This window comes from Cetorhinus maximus, chromosome 9, assembly GCF_964194155.1.
Source record: "Cetorhinus maximus chromosome 9, sCetMax3.hap1.1, whole genome shotgun sequence".
Classification (NCBI taxonomy): Eukaryota; Metazoa; Chordata; class Chondrichthyes; order Lamniformes; family Cetorhinidae; genus Cetorhinus; species Cetorhinus maximus.
The window spans coordinates 23,065,611-23,085,823 of NC_135887.1; the positions used below are offsets into that span (position 1 = coordinate 23,065,611).

The 20,213-nt window shown below is 50.3% G+C and overlaps 1 protein-coding gene across 1 annotated transcript in view; it reads right to left on the minus strand.

The window, feature by feature from the left end:
- ppm1da (protein phosphatase, Mg2+/Mn2+ dependent, 1Da) overlaps positions 1-17,886 on the minus strand; it is a 31,403-nt gene extending 13,517 nt beyond the window's left edge. The window contains exon 1 of the mRNA XM_078548236.1: positions 17,420-17,886. Coding sequence (XP_078404362.1) covers positions 17,420-17,792 — 373 coding nt within the window. The 5' untranslated portion in view covers positions 17,793-17,886. The remainder of the gene's footprint in view (positions 1-17,419) is intronic.
- Between the last annotated feature and the right edge of the window lie 2,327 nt (positions 17,887-20,213).

Below are 20,213 nucleotides of genomic sequence, written 5' to 3' on the forward strand. Positions count from 1 at the left end.
CAGGAAAAGAAGCTGCTACATGAGTCGTGTCATAGTCAATGTAACCATCGCCCATTAGCCCGTAGAGATCGCAACCCCCACACTCCAATTCAATTCAGTCCTCCCACACCCACCCCCCCTCAATCAAACATTGCAAAGACCCAAAGAGCCATCCCTCAGTAACACAGGGGCCCAAAGAGCCATCCCTCAGTAACACAGGGGCCCAAAGAGCCATCCCTCAGTAACACAGAGGCCCAAAGAGCCATCCCTCAGTAACACAGGGGCCCAAAGAGCCATCCCTCAGTAACACAGGGGCCCAAAGAGCCATCCCTCAGTAACACAGGGGCCCAAAGAGCCATCCCTCAGTAACACAGGGGCCCAAAGAGCCATCCCTCAGTAACACAGGGGTTGGCCACAACTTTACCGGGGCAACATTTTCACCTCCAAGTTCAAGACCCACTCCATAAGCTCCAGCCTCACAATCCACACCAACAGTCCCAGTAGTAGCATTGGGGGTCCGCCCTGTCCGAGGGGCTGCCCTGTCCGAGGGTCCGCACTGAGGGGCCGCCCTGTCCGAGGGTCCGCACTGAGGGGCCGCCCTGTCCGAGGGTCCGCACTGAGGGGCCGCCCTGTCCGAGGGTCCGCACTGAGGGGCCGCCCTGTCCGAGGGTCCGCACTGAGGGGCCGCCCTGTCCGAGGGTCCGCACTGAGGGGCCGCCCTGTCCGAGGGTCCGCACTGAGGGGCCGCCCTGTCCGAGGGTCCGCACTGAGGGGCCGCCCTGTCCGAGGGTCCGCACTGAGGGGCCGCCCTGTCCGAGGGTCCGCACTGAGGGGCCGCCCTGTCCGAGGGTCCGCACTGAGGGGCCGCCCTGTCCGAGGGTCCGCACTGAGGGGCCGCCCTGTCCGAGGGTCCGCACTGAGGGGCCGCCCTGTCCGAGGGTCCGCACTGAGGGGCCGCCCTGTCCGAGGGTCCGCACTGAGGGGCCGCCCTGTCCGAGGGTCCGCACTGAGGGGCCGCCCTGTCCGAGGGTCCGCACTGAGGGGCCGCCCTGTCCGAGGGTCCGCACTGAGGGGCCGCCCTGTCCGAGGGTCCGCACTGAGGGGCCGCCCTGTCCGAGGGTCCGCACTGAGGGGCCGCCCTGTCCGAGGGTCCGCACTGAGGGGCCGCCCTGTCCGAGGGTCCGCACTGAGGGGCCGCCCTGTCCGAGGGTCCGCACTGAGGGGCCGCCCTGTCCGAGGGTCCGCACTGAGGGGCCGCCCTGTCCGAGGGTCCGCACTGAGGGGCCGCCCTGTCCGAGGGTCCGCATTGAGGGTCCGCCCTGTCCGAGGGTCCGCACTGTCCGAGGGTCCGCACTGAGGGTCCGCCATGTCCGAGGGGCCGCACTGTCCGAGGGGCCGCACTGTCCGAGGGGCCGCACTGAGGGGGCACCACCCTGTCCGAGGGTCCGCACTGAGGGGCCGCCCTGTCCGAGGGGCCGCACTGAGGGGCCGCCCTGTCCGAGGGTCCGCACTGAGGGGCCGCCCTGTCCGAGGGTCCGCACTGAGGGGCCGCCCTGTCCGAGGGTCCGCATTGAGGGGCCGCCCTGTCCGAGGGTCCGCATTGAGGGGCCGCCCTGTCCGAGGGTCCGCACTGTCCGAGGGTCCGCACTGTCCAAGGGGCCGCCCTGTCCGAGGGGCCGCACTGAGGGGCCGCCCTGTCCGAGGGGCCGCACTGAGGGGCCGCCCTGTCCGAGGGTCCGCACTGAGGGGCCGCCCTGTCCGAGGGGCCGCACTGAGGGGCCGCCCTGTCCGAGGGGCCGCACTGAGGGGCCGCCCTGTCCGAGGGGCCGCACTGAGGGGCCGCCCTGTCCGAGGGGCCGCACTGAGGGGCCGCCCTGTCCGAGGGGCCGCACTGAGGGGCCGCCCTGTCCGAGGGTCCGCACTGAGGGGCCGCCCTGTCCGAGGGTCCGCACTGTCCGAGGGTCCTCCCTGTCCGAGGGGCCGCACTGAGGGGCCGCCCTGTCCGAGAGTCCGCAGTGAGGGTGCACCGCCCTGTCCGAGGGTCCGCACTGAGGGGGCACCGCCCTGTCCGAGGGTCCGCACTGAGGGGGCACCGCCCTGTCCGAGGGTCCGCCCTGTCCGGGTGTCCGCACCTTTCTGGGATGAAATGTTAAACCCGTGTTCCGTATGCACTCAGGTGGTCAAAATAAATCCTATGGCCACTATTTCAAAGAGTGGAGAGATTATCAGGTCAGTATCGCATTGCTGTTTGTGGGAGCTTGCTGTGCATAGATTTGCTGCCACGTTTCCTACATTGCAGCACTTCCAAAGTACTTTATTGGCTGTAAAGCATTTGAGATGTCAAGAAGGTAGGAAAGGTTCTATAAAAATGCAAATTGTTTCTATATTTGGAAGTTACTGTTGTTACAGTCCCAGCTGATGCTACTACTGGACAAGTATGATCCCAGGATGCAACACGGCTTGATAGATCCTAACTTTTTTAATTAGAAATGTGGAGTGGCTACTGAACAGAGTCACAGGAGTCAGCTGATGAACTGTTAACAGAAGAATAAAACGTTGATTAAATAAGAAAAGATGAACTATATTACAATCCTCCTTCACCCACAACGATACCTTTATTGATATACAGACACAAGTTACAAAAGTTATACTCTAACGTACACAGTCCATGTAAACCCATGGCACCCTGTGGTCAGACAGACCACACTCTGAAACCAAGTGACAGATGCCACCTCAACCAGATGCTGTGGATCTCTCCTCAACTCCCCCCAGACGCTTGTCACACTGTAAGCCAACCGGTCTCACTGCATTCCGTCTTTCACGCGAGGATTTCCAATCTCCACTCTCCAAGAACTCTATTTGGAACCTTCTCTCAAACCAATGCTTTCTCTCAGACACCTCCCGCAAGGGTCCAACTCCAGGGTTTCAAACTCGCCTCCCGATGTCCCTATCCCCTGGATCATCACATGCATTCAAGCTTTCCTCCACGGACTCTCTCTCGGACATAGCCGTGCCAACAGTACACCACTGCTTCACATGCCCACAGTAAAGAGCTACAGACATTCAGCTGTCCCCTTGGACCTTCTGGCTTCCTGCACGCCTATATTGCTTTAAATCTGTGTCCTGCAGCTTTCATCTCCTTAAGTTTGCAGCCTTCCTCTCTGCTCCTTACTGTCACTTCCACAGAACAGGACCTTTTCCTATGGTCTCCCATTCTTCCTTTGACTAGAATGTCCTGTTGGGACCTCTCCTTTTTGTCTCACTCCTTGGCCTTGGGACCTTCCGGTTCTTTTAGGAAATCTACTCTCTGTAGTTCCCTTTCCCAGTAGCCTGCTTCTCTAGCGTCATGGCTTCAACTTCAGTTTGGGACTTGCTCTCGGTCCCTTGGCTGTCCAGGGCTCTCTGGCGGATGCTTCCGGTGGAACTCCAACGGCGTTTGCTGGGGCGGTGGGAGGTCTGTGTGCGTGTGTGTCATGTTGGGGCCTCCCTCTCTGGACCCCTATTGCTAGACAACAGCAGTGTTTTTCTCCCCCGCCTGTGTTTGCTTTAACTTCTCTTCAAGAGTCGTAAAAATCTCATTAGAAATGCAGGTAAACAAATAAAGCTTTAGACCTGCTGTCTCCACTCTAAAATGAAACTAGATCCCAGGTTTCATCTTTTAACCCACAGATTAAAGAAAAAACAAAGCTATACCCTATTCCTAACACACCCAAGTACACATATAACTTACTTCAACTATCTCTATTTCCTAACACCGCTGAGGGGATGCCAGCACTTGCCTTCCCGTAATCAGAGCCATGTCCCTATGCTCATTGTCCCAGCACTGTACACCTAAGCACAGATCCCCAATTCACTCATCAGGAAAATATACATGCAGCCCCTCGTCCCCACTCCCACCCTGTGGGTTAATACACACAGGCACCCAATTCTTAATAGGCCAGCAGAGCCCATCAGAAGAAGTCAAGTCAGCTCCTGACATCATTGCAGCCTTGGTCCAAACATGGACAAAAGAGCTGAACTCCAGAGGTGAGATGTGAGTGACTGCCCTTGACATCAAGGCAGCATTTGACAGAGTGTGGCATCAAGGAGCCCGAGCAAAACTGGAGTCACTGGGAATCAGGGGGAGAACTCTGCACTGGTTGGAGTCATGCCTAGCACAAAGGAAGATGGATGTTGTTCTTGGAGATCAATCATCTCAGTTCCAGGACATCACTGCAGGAGTTCTTCAGGATAGTGTCCTCGCCCCAACCATCTTCAGCTGCTTCACCAATGACCTTCCTTCCATCATAAGGTCAGAAGTGGGGATGTTCACTGATGATTGCACAATGTTCAGCACCATTCGCGACTCCTCAGATACTGAAGCAGTCCATGTCCAGATGCAGCAGACCTGCATAATATCCAGACATGAGCTGACACGTGGCAAGTAACATTCACACCACACAAGTTCCAGGCAATGACCATCTTCAACAAGAGAGAATCTAAACATCACCCCTTGACATTCAATGGCATTACCATCGATAATCCCCCACTATCATCAACCTGGGGGTTACCACTGACTAGAAGCTGAACTGGATCAGCCATATAAATACTGTGGCTACAAGAGCAGGACAGAGGCTGGGAATTCTACAGTGAGCAACTCACCTCCTGACTCCCCAAAGCCTGTCCACTATCTACAAGGCACAAGTCAGGAGTGTGATGGAATACTCTCCACTTGCCTGGATGAGTGCAACACTCAAGAAGCTCAACACCATCCAGGACAAAGTAGCCCGCTTGACTGGCACCCTGTCCACAAATATTCAGTCCCTCCGCCACTGACCCACAGTAGTGGCAGTGTGTACCATCTACAAGATGCACTGCAGGAATTCACCAAGGCTCCTTAGACAGCACCTTCCAAATCCGTGACCTCTACCATGTGAAAGGACAAGGGCAGTAGATAGATGGGAGCACCACCACCTAGAAGTTCCCTTTTAAGACACTCACCATCCTGACTTGGAAATATATTACCGTTCCGTTCCTTCACTGTCGCTGGGTCAAAATTCTGGAACACCCTCCCTAACAGCACTGTGGGTGTACCTACACCACATGGATGGTAGCGGTTCAAGAAGGCAGCTCACCACCACCACCTTCTCAAGGGCAGTTAGGGATGGGCAATAAATGTTGGCCCAGCCAGCAAAGCCCACATCTCAGAGTATAAAAAAGTGCACGTTACTCTGACATAGCGTGCACCACCATCCCTCGCATTGACGCCCTCATTTCACCATTGCATTGCTCCAACTAACTGAAGCGAAGGCCCTCAGTAAAATAATGAAAACAAAGGACCCCACCCTCAGAAACTTGACGTCATAAACGCTCTGAAAAACCACATCCCTGTTACTCTACTCACTGTGGCCGGATGAGGGCTGTTTGATAATCTCTCTAAGGCAGAGGCCATGCCTCATCCAGCATCAACCAGCCTTCCCCTGCTCAGCCACATGTACAATGCAAGGTTCAGGACTACATGCCCCAGGACTGGGCTACGTAAGCTGTTCTCACAAAGTTAAGCCTGACAGCATGGGTTTAGCACATTCTCTCTCAACTGAGAGTTCACATGGTCTGAGTCCCCAGTCTAGCCTGAAGCACAAAATCCAGGCTGACACTCCCAGTGAGGTACTGGGGGAGCGCCGGACTGTCGGAGGGTCAGTACTGGGGGAGTGCCAGACTGTCACAGCACACACCCCGAACCCTAATGACAGCCGCACCTCTCAATACAATCAGCCAGGCGGTGTGCCAAACATCGCCAACTGCAACCTAGTCACTGACCTGGGTGGTGAAGTCCTAGGTTTCAACCTTCCACGGAAAATGTGGACAACCCTCAACCGCTTGAGGATGGCCCAGGGAAGATGTGGTCACTTGCTACACATGTGGAACATGAGGAGCAATACAAACTGTGACTGTGGCCATCCAAGTCAGATCATCGCCCACCCGCATACTGAACTCCTCTCCTGAGAGTCTTGGTGCCATCACAACCATTTGCGCTGCGTCAGCTGAAACTGTTGAATGGATTGTTTACCTCAATATCGAACTATAACCGTTTCCCCAACCACACAAAATCTAATGGATAAGCTGCTGAATCAAGTAGCTGCCTGCTTTCAGATGGGTGTTAAAGTTCCCACAGCCTCGATGTCCTGACCTAATATTCACCTCTCAGATTAAAATCTGTATCAGATTATCTGATCATTATCACATTGCTCTCTCAATGCCCTATGCTCACTGACCTAGATTGGCTCCCGGTCAAGCAACGTCTCCATTTTAAAATTCTCCTTGTTTTCGAATTGCTCTGTGGCCTCTCCCCTCCATACCTCTAATCCCTTTCAGCCCCGCATCCCTCAGAGATATCTGCACTTTTCTAATCCCGGACTCCTGTGTATTCCTGATTTTAATCACTCCACCACTGGTGTGGCCACGCCTTCAGTTGCCTCAGCCTGGACTCTGGAATTCCCTCCCTAAACCTCTCCATCTCCCACTCCTTTGAGATGCTCCTTAAAACCTACTTTTTTGACGAAGGTTTTGGTCACCTATCCTAATGTCTTTATGTGGCTCAAGGCCAAATTTTGTTTTATGACACACCTGTGAAGCACCTTGGGAGGTTTCATTACATTAAAGGCACTATATAAATACAAGTTGTTGTTCTTTGTGGGATCGTGCTGTGCACAGCTTGGCTGCCCTGTTACCAACAGCGCACATTGCAAGAGTGCAAAGGGCTTTGGGATGTTCTGAGATTGTGATAAACTGCAGAAATACAAATCTTTCTTACCATTGTACAGGGTGTCATCAGCACCAGTCCCCCAGTACTAGGCAGTGCAGGGGAGGGGAGAGGGAAGGGGCTGGGAGTGGGGGTTGCAGAGAGAAAGGCTGGCTGTCCCCCACTTGTTATCCAGTGCTCTTCCCACCTCCCCACTGACACAACCTGGTTGGGCTTCAATGGCCCATCTTGTACCTCCTTTATATATTGCAGTAAGGAACTCCACATATTTTGCATGAAGGGTTTGTTTACATATCTGGCATTTATCAAGATTATGGTGTTCAATTTACTTATCAATGGAAATTATCCACCTGGACTTAACTCAGTTTGGCAGCCATACCCCATTGGAAGCTGTGCCGGGAGTGAGGTGAAGACCGACAGCTGAGACAAGATCCGGGAGGGAGGTGGGGGGGCCACAACATCCCCCTCCCAAAACCCTATTTACCCCCAAAACTTCAGGCCCCTGCCTGGGGCCACCACGATGAGAAGGCAAGAAGAAACCAAATAGAAACAGGGGACCTTTCAGCCCCTTGAGTCCCTCAATTAGACAATGGCTGATCTGTTTCTTAATTTGGTTCAATATTCTTAATACCCTTACCTCAAAAATTTAATAGTCTCAATTTGAATTTTTTAAAATCAACCCCTTCGGCAGCATTTCGAGGGGAGAGAGTTCCAGATTGTGGCTCCCCTTTGTGTGAAGAAGTGCTTTCTGACATCACCCCTGTACAGCCTGGCTCGAGTTTTCAGGTTCTGCCCCCCTTGTTCCAGAGGAAATGGTTTATCTCGATCCACTCTGACAAATCCTTTAATCAGGTGAAACCCCTCAATCAGGTCACCTCCTGCCTCATCATCGTCCCACTGCCTGGCCGACAAAACCACCCGTCGCCAACCTCACCCAAGGGGTACTGACATGGCCAGAGGGGCAGCTGTGGCATCAACAAACGAGCTCCGCCCGCCGCAGTGCGACAATCCGGCCCGGCGCTACTCTCTCTCTCTCTCCTCCGGGACAGGAGCCTGAGGCAGAACCAGCCCAGCTTCAATCCACAAGCCCTGGCAAACCAGGCTGAGGCATGTGATTATTACTCATTGCTAGGACGTGGCAGTCGCTGACAGAGCTGGGCATTTATTGCTCATCGCTCGTTGCCCCGAAACCAAAGGCAGTTGCATTTCTACAGTGCCTCGCGTGACTTCAGCAGGTGCCAAAGCGCTTTACAGCCAATGAAATTCTCACTATTGTGTAATGTGAGAAAAGCGGCAGATAATTTTGCACGCAGAAAGATCCCACACAGATAAATGACTTCGACTTCGAGTGTTTTATTGATATTGTTGGTGCTGACCCTTCTCTTCCAGCTTGTTATTCTTTTTAATGGTTTGGATAATCCAGAGGAGGCTTGCCCGGCCACTTCAGAGGTGCCATTAAGAGTCAACCACATTTGGTGAGGGATGGAATCACATATATTCTTCAAGTTATAGATTCCTTATCTTATTACGGGTTTCAGCTATGACGCTGTGGGCAGCACTGTCGAACCTTTGACCTTCTGAGGCAGTGCTGCACTGTCAGAGGTGACACCTTTTGGATGAGATGTTAAACCCTCTCAGGTGGGCATAGAGCAGAAGTGGAGGTGCGTTGGGAGTTGAGGGTCCTCCTGGGTGTTCCTGAAAAAATATTTACCCCTAAAACATCACTTAAAACACATTACCTGATTATTGTCACCTTGCTGTTTGTGGGAGCTTGCTGTGTGCAAACTAGCTGCCGCATTTCTTACATTACAACAGTGGCTACACTTCATAAAGTACTTAATTGGTCGTAACGTGCTCTGGGACATCCTACGGTCATGAAAGGCGCTACAGAAATACAAAATCTCCCTTTCTTTCCATTAGGCCCAGACAGCAGGTGTCCTTCTCTCAAGGACATTAGGGAACCAGTGGGGTTTTTACAACAATTCAACAGATTCCTGGTCACTTTTGCTGACACCAGCTTATTTGCCGATTTATTTATTTTTTGTGTTTAAACACCTTCCTCATTGTCCAATCCTGTTTGAAGTTAGTGCCAACAGCTCAAGATGTACGCAAATCAGTCTTCTGCATCTGGGCTCACATTCTTCCCTAAGCCAACACCATCTGAACAGACCGGTTCGTCATTCCCCTCCCACTGGTTGTGGGATCTTGCTGTGCACCATCTTTGCAGTCACATGGAAAAGAAGAGGAGACAGTAGAAAGCAAGAATGGGAGAGAGGGTGCAACAGATCAGACAGAAATACAGACTTGCACTACTTCATTAGGTGTAGAAAGCTTTTGGGAGTAATGTTCTAATGTTCTTGGGGTTAGGTCCACGTTTACATTACAAATGAGGCAGGGCCAGATTTACTGCGGGACAAGCCTTGCAGTGTAAATGGAGGGGTGCGTCAGGTCACCCAAAGGGCACTGGGAGGTGGACCTATTGCGGGGGGAGACCCATCCCAGCATGGGCTTTGACCCAACAAACGCTCCAGGAGTGCAGTCGGATTCGGTACCAAGGCAAGATCAGCACTTTGGTGGATAGATCTGTTTTAGCTGGGCCAGAGAGCAGTGCAGAAAGGGCAGTATAACTTCCATTTGGCAGCTCCATCTCACTCCACTTCCGAGGGACACCACTGTCGGAAACCTAGCTTGCCCCAGGGATCTGGTCTTCCTTCCCCTTCGCAAAACGTGACACCGAGCCACATAATTGAAAATCGGGACCGGTTACCAAAGACTTGGTTAAACAGCTAGGATTTAAAGGAACGTCTTAAAGGAGGACAGAAAAGAGAAAAAGATGAAGATGGAAAAGGTGTGGGAAGAGAATTCCAGAGCTTAGGGCCCAGGCAGCTGAAGGCACAGGCACCAGTGGTGGAGTGATTAAAATCGCGGATGCACAGGAGACTGGGATTGAAGGAAAGTTGATCTGAGTTTTGGAGATTGCAGACAGGGAGCTGCGAGGCCATAGAGGAATTTGAACAAATGGGTGCGGTGCCATTCCTGGGCACATAACGAAGCTTTCGATAACCTCACCAGCTGGAAATACTGGTCTAACCAGTCACATTCTACACTCCTACATGGCAACGGCCCAGAAAGATGACAGACTTCAATTATCTGACAGCAGCTCAGCTCTTGCATGAAAGGAAACAGCAGACAATTATTTTGCAAATTGCCTTCAATCTGGGCCCTCTTGTTACCAACCCTTCTGCCACTTGTCTACTCAATCAAAACCCATTATGATTTTGAATACCTCTATTAAATCTTCCCTTAACCTTCTCTGCTCTAAGAAGAACAATCCCAGCTTCTCCAGTTTCTTCACATTAACTGCAGTCCCTCATCCCTGGTACCATCCTGGCAAATCTCATCTGCACTCTCCAAGGCATCAACATCCTTCCGAAAGTGTGATGTCCAGAATTTGCCACAACACTCCAGCTGAGGCCTGTCCAATATTTTATAAAGGTTTAGCACTAACTCCCTTGCTTTTGTATTCTATCTCACTGTTAATAAACCCTGGGACCCCTTTTTTAATAGTCTTCTCAACTTGTCTAGTTACCTTCAAAAATTTGAGTGCATACACTCCAGGTCTCTCTGTCCCTGCACCCCATTTAAATTTGTGCCATTTAGTTAATATTACCTCTCCTCACTTTTTCTGCAAAAGTGTATCAGTTCACAGTTCTGTGTTAAATTTCACCTGCCATTTGTCCAGCCTTCTTCTCACCTGTCTATGTCCTCCTGTGGTCAGCTACTATTCTCCTCCCTCTTTATATTCCTGAGTTTCATGTCGTCAGCAAATTATGCCCTTCCCTGGAGTGACAACGCCAGGTCAAATATCTATCAAAGCAACCAGTCTGTTCATCTCTAAGATAAAAGCAAAATACTGCGGATGCTGGAAATCTAGAACAAAAACAAAAATACCTGGAAAAACTCAGCAGAGAGGGATACAGTTAACGTTTCGAGTCTGAATAACTCTTCATCAGAACTGAGGAAAAATAGAAAAGAGGTGAAATATAAACTGGTTTGGTGGCAGGGGGGGACAGGTAGAGCTGGATAGAGGACCAGTGTTAGGTGGAGATAGCCAAAATATGTCATAGACAAAAAAGGACAAAGAGGTGTTGACGGTGGTGATATTAGCTAAGAAATGTGCTAATGGGGACATTAAGGGTAGAAAGCAGGACAAGCAAGGGACAGATAGCCCTAGCGGGGTGGGGTAGGGGGGATTGAAATAGGCTAAAAGGTGGAGATGAAACAATGGATGGAAATACATTTAAAAATAATGGAAATAGGTGGGAAAATTTCCATTATTTTTAAATGTATTTCCATCCATTGTTTTATCTCTACCTTTTAGCCTATTTTGATCTCTCCCCTAGGGGTATCTGTCCCAACTGCACGGTGGAGGGGCTTGCACTCTGAAGGCTGGCATTGGAGAGGGCAGTGTAGAGGGAGAAAGGGACATGTCTGGACAGAGTGCAAAGACTGGGATTGCCCTACTCAGAGCAGAGAAAGTTAAGGGTAGGGTAAATAAAAGTTTAAAATGATGAGGGAACAGGCAAAGAATCTCCAGTAACAGAAAATGCCAGTGACACCGCCTGCAGCTCATTAACCATTTGCCTTGTATGTCCTCAGAACATTCTGAAACACCTCATAATCAATGGAGTATTTTTGAAGTGTAGTCACTGTGGTCATGTGGGAAAGGCAGCAGCCAATTTGCACAAGGAAGCTCCCATTAACTGCAAGGTGATAATGACCACATAAAGTCACTGATGTTGCATTGAGGGATAAATATTAGCCAGGACATCAGGGAGAACTCCCCTTGCTCTTCTCTCAATAGTACCATGGGATCTTTTACATCCACCCGAGGGGCATTCAGGTCCAAGTTTAACATCTCGTCTGCAATACAGCATACTGTAACAGCGCAGCACTCTGAGTGTGCACCAGAATTATGTACTCAGGTCCCTGGAGTGGAACTTAAACCTGCAACCTTCCAATGGGGAGATGAGAATGCCCCCCACTGTGTCATGGCTGGCACAAGGTGATCAAAACTAGCTCAAGTCCAGATCCTAATTGAAGTTACAGGGTAACCTGTTTCTTCCACAAGGTCACCCCTGGACCAAATAGAAACAGGTCCAGATCTTGCTAGGAGCAATTCACTGAATCAGTGTTCACCCCTCGAACTGGCTGTCTGTTTCACTATTTTCTAACTGCCTTCAGTTAGCTTTTTAAATCGCCTCTCGAATGTGTAACCATAGCTAGAGACTAGCTGATTATCGATCTTCGGTGCTTTTGGGATTCTGCTTGTGCTAACCTGTTCATTTTTTGTGCTCCCCTCTTTTATTTTAAACTGCACATTATTTCATCTTGTACATTTATTGGCGTGAAGTTTTGTCTCCTTACCCACTGTCCTGTTTTCACAACAATCCAAGTCCTTCTGGAAAGTCAGGTTGGGATTTTGAAAGTGTAATAAATTGTAGGAGAAACAGAAGTCTGGGGGAAGTGGGGTGAGGAGTTCCACAGTTTAGATGTTCCAAGAAAGAATAGTTGAACAAGGAGATGAACAGACTGAAACAAAAACAAAAATACCTGGAAAAACTCAGCAGGTCTGACAGCATCTGCGGAGAGGAACACAGTTAACGTTTCGAGTCCGTATGACTCTTCAACAGAACTGAGGAAAAATAGAAAAGAGATGAAATATAAGCTGGTTTAAGGGGGGGAGCTGGGACAGGTAGAGCTGGATAGAGGACCAGTGATAGGTGGAGATTGCCAAAAGATGTCATAGACAAAAGGACAAAGAGGTGTTGACGGTGGTGATATTAGCTAAGAAATGTGCTAATGGTGACATTAAGGGTGGAAAGCAGGACGAGCAAGGGACAGATAGCCCTAGTGGGGGAGGGGGATCGAAACAGGCTAAAAGCTAGAGATAAGACCACCTATTTCCATTTAAATGTATTTCCATCCATTGTTTATCTCTACCTTTTAGCTCATTTCGATCCCTTCCCCCCATCCCACCCACACTAGGGCCATCTGCCACTAGCTTGCTTCCCTTAATGTCCCCATTAGCACATCCTTTAGATAATATCACCACCGTCAACACCCCTTTGTCCTTTTGTCAATGACATCTTTGGCAGTCTCATCTTGGCCTCCACCTATCACTGGCCCCCTATCGAGCTCTCCTGTCCCACCCCCTTCTACCATCTTATACTTCATCTCATTTCTATATGTCTTTGTTCTGATGAAGGGTCAAACGGGCTCGAAACGTCAATTGTATCCCTCTCCGCAGACGCTGTCAGACCTGCTGAGTTTTTCCAGGTATTTTTGTTTTTGTTCTAGATTTCCAGCATCCGCAGTATTTTGCTTTTATCTTAGTCTGTGGGTGTGTCTTAATTGGATTAAAGCAGCAGTACCGTTGAAGGGTCATGAGGACTCGAAACATCAACTCTTTTCTTCTCCGCCGATGCTGCCAGACCTGCTGAGTTTTTCCAGGTAATTTTGTTTTTGCTTTGTAGCTAGTCTGGGTGCTTTGATATGTACTAGTTTTGATATGTAAGAGAGATAGTGTGTATTTACATTTTTTTTTGAATAGAGCATTCAAGAAGTGGGGTGAAAAGAACCACCTAGCTAGCAGATACCAAACAATATGTTTATATTACTGATAAAATATTGGTACTATGAAAGGAGTTTTATTGTAAAAGTTGGAGTTCAAAGAGGCTGGTGAGACAATGAGAATTTACATTCAATAGGGCTGGTAGGTATAACTTCAGCAGCCTTGTGTGTGCAGGGCAGAGGCAATGTGACATCAAAAGGCAGCTGTCAGCCTCCAAAGTGAAAAGAACCTCATTTTGAATTTGTACGGTGAAAATGCTTTGCCTGATGTTTGGTTAAGTCTATGGGTTGCTGTTGCCTTAATGGAGATTAGTTTGGGAATTTGTTAAAAAGTTATGATAGCAGTAATTTGAAGCCACGTGTATATATATTTTAACTTGTGTGCGAATTAATAAAATATTTCATTTAGTTTAATGTAAAGCCTGAAGAACTGGTAAGCTGCAGGGCTATGGGCCGGGTGCAGGAAGGTGGGATTAGAAAGGGCACCTGGGTGTCCTCGGGCTGGCATGGACAAGAATGGCCTCCTTCCGTGCTGTAAATTTTCTATGGTGGTCTGATTCCTGAATTTAGAGTCGCTTCGCAAACATAACTCTTAAAATGATAGGTAATGATGGTTTCTCTTTCTAAAGTTTCTCTCTGGGATTTTTCAATAGTTCCGCTTTACCAACTGCATCGGTCATAACAAGTGGGATTTCCCCGGGTGGATACCTGTTTGGACAATGGGATTCGCACCTGCCCGCAGTTGGATACCTGTTTGGGCAATGGGGTTCACACCTCCCCGCAGTTGGATACCTGTTTGGGCAATGGGGTTCACACCTCCCCGCAGTTGGATACCTGTTTGGGCAATGGGGTTCACACCTCCCTGCAGTTGGATACCTGTTTGGGCAATGGGGTTCCCACCCCCCCGCAGTTGGATAACTGTTTGGGCAATGGGGCTCACACCTCCCCGCAGTTGGATACCTGTTTGGGGAATGGGATTCCCACCTCCCTGCAGTTGGATACCTGTTTGGGCAATGGGGTTCACACCTCCCCGCAGTTGGATAACTGTTTGGGCAATGGGGTTCACACCTCCCCGCAGTTGGATACCTGTTTGGGCAATGGGGCTCACACCTCCCCGCAGTTGGATACCTTTTTGGGCAATGGGGCTCACACCTCCCCGCAGTTGGATAACTGTTTGGGCAATGGGGTTCCCACCCCCCCGCAGTTGGATAATTGTTTGGGCAATGGGGCTCACACCTCCCCGCAGTTGGATACCTATTTGGACAATGGGGTTCACACCTCCCCGCAGTTGGATACCTGTTTGGGCAATGGGGCTCACACCTCCCCGCAGTTGGACACCTGTTTGGGCAATGGGGTTCACACCTCCCCGCAGTTGGATACCTATTTGGGCAATGGGGTTCACACCTCCCCGCAGTTGGATACCTGTTTGGGCAATGGGGCTCACAGCTCCCCGCAGTTGGATAACTGTTTGGGCAATGGGGTACCCACCCCCCCGCAGTTGGATAACTGTTTGGGCAATGGGGCTCACACCTCCCCGCAGTTGGATACCTGTTTGGGCAATGGGGTTCCCACCCCCCCCCCCCGCAGTTGGATAACTGTTTGGGCAATGGGGCTCACACCTCCCCGCAGTTGGATACCTGTTTGGGCAATGGGGTTCACACCTCCCCGCAGTTGGATAACTGTTTGGGCAATGGGGTTCACACCTCCCCGCAGTTGGATAACTGTTTGGGCAATGGGGTTCACACCTCCCCGCAGTTGGATAACTGTTTGGGCAATGGGGTTCACACCTCCCCGCAGTTGGATAACTGTTTGGGCAATGGGGTTCACACCTCCCCGCAGTTGGATAACTGTTTGGGCAATGGGGTTCACACCTCCCCGCAGTTGGATACCTGTTTGGGCAATGGGGCTCACACCTCCCCGCAGCTGGATACCTGTTTGGGCAATGGGGTTCACACCTCCCCGCAGTTGGATACCTGTTTGGGCAATGGGGCTCACACCTCCCCGCAGTTGGATACCTGTTTGGCCAATGGGGCTCACACCTCCCCGCAGTTGGATACCTGTTTGGGCAATGGGGTTCACACCTCCCCGCAGTTGGATAACTGTTTGGGCAATGGGGTTCACACCTCCCCGCAGCTGGATACCTGTTTGGGCAATGGGGTTCACACCTCCCCGTAGTTGGATACCTGTTTGGGCAATGGGGTTCACACCTCCCCGCAGTTGGATACCTGTTTGGCCAATGGGGTTCCCACCTCCCCGCAGTTGGATAACTGTTTGGGCAATGGGGTTCACACCTCCCCGCAGTTGGATACCTGTTTGGCCAATGGGGTTCCCACCTCCCCGCAGTTGGATACCTGTTTGGGCAATGGGATTCCCATCTCCCCGCAGTTGGATACCTGTTTGGCCAATGGGGTTCCCACCTCCCCGCAGTTGGATACCTTTTTGGGCAATGGGGTTCACACCTCCCTGCAGTTGGATACCTGTTTGGGCAATGGGGTTCACACCTCCCCGCAGTTGGATACCTGTTTGGGCAATGGGGTTCACACCTCCCCGCAGTTGGATACCTGTTTGGGCAATGGGATTCCCACCTCCCCGCAGTTGGATACCTGTTTGGGCAATGGGGTTCCCACCTCCCCGCAGTTGCATACCTGTTTGGCCAATGGGGTTCACACGCCTCCTGTTTGGGCAACGGGATTCCACCCGCCTCAGCCTTGGCCCCGCCCCACGGCTGCAGTAATAACCTTCCGTCACCAAGCAGCGGTCCCCAAGGCAACCCAGAGGAGCCGCCCCCTCGCGCTCCCATTGGTCGGCCCGGGACGCCCTACGCCACAGTCGATTGGCTGAGAGCCCTGTCAATCTGGACAAGTCCACCGCGCGAGGGAATTTGTTTCAAAAAGAAGTCTGAGCGTTCCATCGGAAATGTAACCAATTCCGGCAGTCACAAAAACCCTCCAATAAACTAGCTCTCATCCCAATAAACTCCTGCAAAAGGCTTCATGTTGTGCATAAATATAAAGGACACTGTCACCGTTATATTAGCAACTGCAAGCAATTCACGAGAGTCGCTTTTATTTCGAATGGCGCGTTATTATTCAAAGCCTGGTCAACTGAATTCAGCCTGGCTAACCTCAACTATTTGCATCTTCCAGATGCGAGTCTTGCCCATGGCTGGAATTGGTCCGGCTTCCTTTATTTTTTAAGATTGCGATCTATTGCAACTGTTTTACTGTTCTTTAAACATGTAAGAAAATCTTAACTAACTCAAACCAATAGGAAAGGATGAATTGTTCACTCGACGCTTTGGCGCCTTGGAAACCAACCGTCACTTATTTTTTTAAAAAAAACAAATGGAGACTCTGTGGCTCCAAAGTCGAGAAAGTATCATTCAGATTTAATCCTCAACTTCGACAGCCGCTAACTATAGCCTGTCAGAGTTAGTGACAGCCCGGGCTGCTCTGTTCTGTTGTATAAATGAAGAAGCGACTCCCGAGTTAGATTTTAAGGCAAATATTTCACGACCTTGTGTCAAAAACCTCTTTGATCATCATGTGTTATTTTGACGTATTACACAGCATATAAACACAAAGCTAGTCACTCAATAAATGTGGTGAGATTCATTCACAATATGTTGGATCAGTTACCAGCTGTATTAAAGGTAAATATCGAAATGCTTCCCAATAACATGCAGCGTTAGTAGCCGCCACAATCAGCTGGGATCATTTTTTTCAGTCTGGGAATTGACCCGAAACAAGCAAACCCCAAATCCCTCTGCTGAAACTGACGGGCAGTGAAATCCCAGGAAAGCCGACATGGATCTTAATCCGGAACCGAGCGGCTTAAGGGGAGGATAAGAAGCCAGGGCCCAAAAGCAGGCAAACAGTGAGAAGGGAGCGGTATTAGCAGCTCGACTGTAAAGAGCCGGTGCGCCGGCCTGAGGCCGCTCCGAATGTTGAGATTGTTACAATCCCGAGGCCGATTGTTACAAAGTGAAATGTAACAAATGTCTCGGGCCCCACCGCGCTGCCGCTTCGCTGGTTATTGTTTCTTTTTGCCTCCCTAGTTACTCACGGAGTTTTTTCCACATGGCATAGTGACAAGCGATGAAGCCTTTGCGGATCGCCCCCCGGAATTCCTCGGGATCCTCCGACAAGAAACCCCGCTGCTTCTTGATACATTTCCACAGATTGTCGCGGGCGAACACCGCCGCTTCCCGGCCGCCGTGCCCGTCAAAGACGGCGAAGAATGCCACCCCAGGCCGGGGCTGGGGTCGGGGCCGCTGCTCCCCGCCGCTCCCCGCTGCCGCTTCCTCCTCCTCGCTCTCCACCTCGCCAGGCTCGGCCTCCGACTCGATCACCACCTGGGTCACATCCTCCATGTACTTCCTCCCGCCCTGGTCCGAGTGGACACTGACCCGCAGCGAGAACAGGCTGTCGGCTGACATTCTCCGCCGGATCCCGGCCGCTTCCTCTTCTCGGCCTGTGTCCCGGGTATTGTTTATCTCCCCGGCGGTTTGGGCATGCGCGCTGCGGGCAGGTTTCGTCAGCACGCCGGACGCGTAACCATCAGCACGTCGACAGACGCGTCTACGTCATCGCGCAAACAACCGGGCGCTGACGTCACCGTGCGGGCCCAGGGGGGGTGTAGTGATCTGTGACGTGTGTCGCGGCCCCGCCCTCTTCAACAAAAACAAAAATACCTGGAAAAACTCAGCAGGTCTGACAGCATCTGCGGAGAGGAACGCAGTTAACGAACTGTCCCGCCCTCTTCACGTCGCCACGTAGACACAATGAAGGACGCGATGATGTCATCGCGCCGGGCGCCTCAAAAAGTAACAAACGTGATTGTGTCATCACGCACAAACTCTAACTAACATGACAGCCTCATCAACATGTCGAGCCAGTTTTCAGCCATGATCTTAGTGAATGGTGGAGCAGGCTTGAGGGACCGAATGGCCTTCTACTTTTGCTATTTCACATGGAACCAACATGATAATGTCAACACGCACACGCAGAACAAAATATAACCAAACAGTTAAGCTCACATGTTCAGGCAGAGCGTGTGTCGCACGGATTGTATGACCTCCCAGCAGAGTGGGCAGTCCAAAGTCGAGCTGGTACACTTCAACAACCACCACGATGTTTTACCCAGTGTCTCCAACATAGTAAAACATCTCAATATGCTTCACAGGAGCAATTATCAAATAAATTTTGACACCAAATCCCTTAAAAGGACATTTAGAACTGGTGGCCAGGAGGTTAGGAACGCCTTAAAATTGGCACCCAGTCCAGCAATACCTCAATTTTAAAATTACCTTCCACATGTTCAAGTCACTCCATGGCCTTGCTATGTAACCACCTCCAGCCCTAGAGCCTTCCAAGATCTCTGCGCATCTCCAATTCTGGTCCGTCTTCCACTTTCATTTTTCCACTCATGGCTGCTGTCCCTTCATCTGTCTAAACTCTGGGATTCCCTCCCTAAACCTCTCCACCTCGCTGCCTCTCGTTCCTCCTTTAAGATGTTCCTTACAACATAATTCTTTGACTAAGTTTTCGGTCAAATTGAGTCTGATAACACTCCTGTGAAACACTTTGGGACATTTTATTACGTTAAAGTTACGACATAAATGCAATTTGCTGTTGTTGTAAACAGATTTTAATATTTGAGCACAGGGTCATGTCAAAATTACTGTGCAATAGACTTAGCAACTAGAACAATTTTCAGATGCACAGAGGTACATTTCATGCAGGCACATACCTTTTAATATCCCATTTTGTCTAATCCCACTCTCCCTTCACTCCCAGCACCTTTTAATATCCCTGCATGCTATTAGCAAAGGACAAAGAAGCAAAGGACAAAATAGCCCCATTCATTCTCACATACAGTTTACTGTAACAGCAGCTGGAACAAATACTGGGCAATGTACAGGAATCAGGCTTTACACTGGGTCAGTCACAGAATGTACAGTTTGGTTAGAGGAACACAAAGTCTAAACAGAGTGGTCTTCATAACAATTGAAATTTCAAGTTATAGTCAACAAATATTAACAATGGTGAATGTGTGGGACAGGTTTCACTGTAACAACTCATACTTCACAGGATCATCCAGCATAGAAATAGGCCATTCAAAAACACAAAATTTAGGAGCAGGAGTAGGCCATTCGGCGCCTTGAGCCTGCTCCACCATTTGACAAGACCATGACTGATCTGATTGTGGCCTCAACTCCACTTTCCTGTTTACTCCCTATAACCTTTGGCTCCCTTGTCAATCAAGAATCTATCTAACTCAGCCTTAAAAATATTCAATGATCCTCTTCCACCACTTTAGGGAAGAGAATTCCACATACTAACAGCCCTCTGAGAGGAAAAATTTCTCCTCATCTCTGTCTTAAATGGGCCCATTCAGTCCAATCAACACTCACTGCACATACCTTTTAATATCCCACCTTGTCTAATCCCACTCTCCCCTCACTCCCAGCACCCTTTAATATCCCACCCAGTCTAAACCCACTCTCCTCCTCACACCCTGCACCTTTTAATATCCCACCCAGACTAATCACACTTTCCCACTCACTCCCCACACACTTTAATATTCCACCCAGGCTAATTCCATACTCCCCATACTCTTTAATATCCCACCCAGTCTAATCCCATTCTCCCCCTCACACCCTGCCCCTTTTAATAACCCACCCAGACTAATCACACACTCCCACTCACTCCCCATACCCTTTAATATTCCACCCAGTCTAATCCCACTCCTCCCTCACTCCCCAAACCCTTTAGTATCACACCCAGTCTAATCCCCCATTCTCCCCCTCACACCCTGCACCTTTTAATATCCCACCCAGACTAATCACTCTCCCACT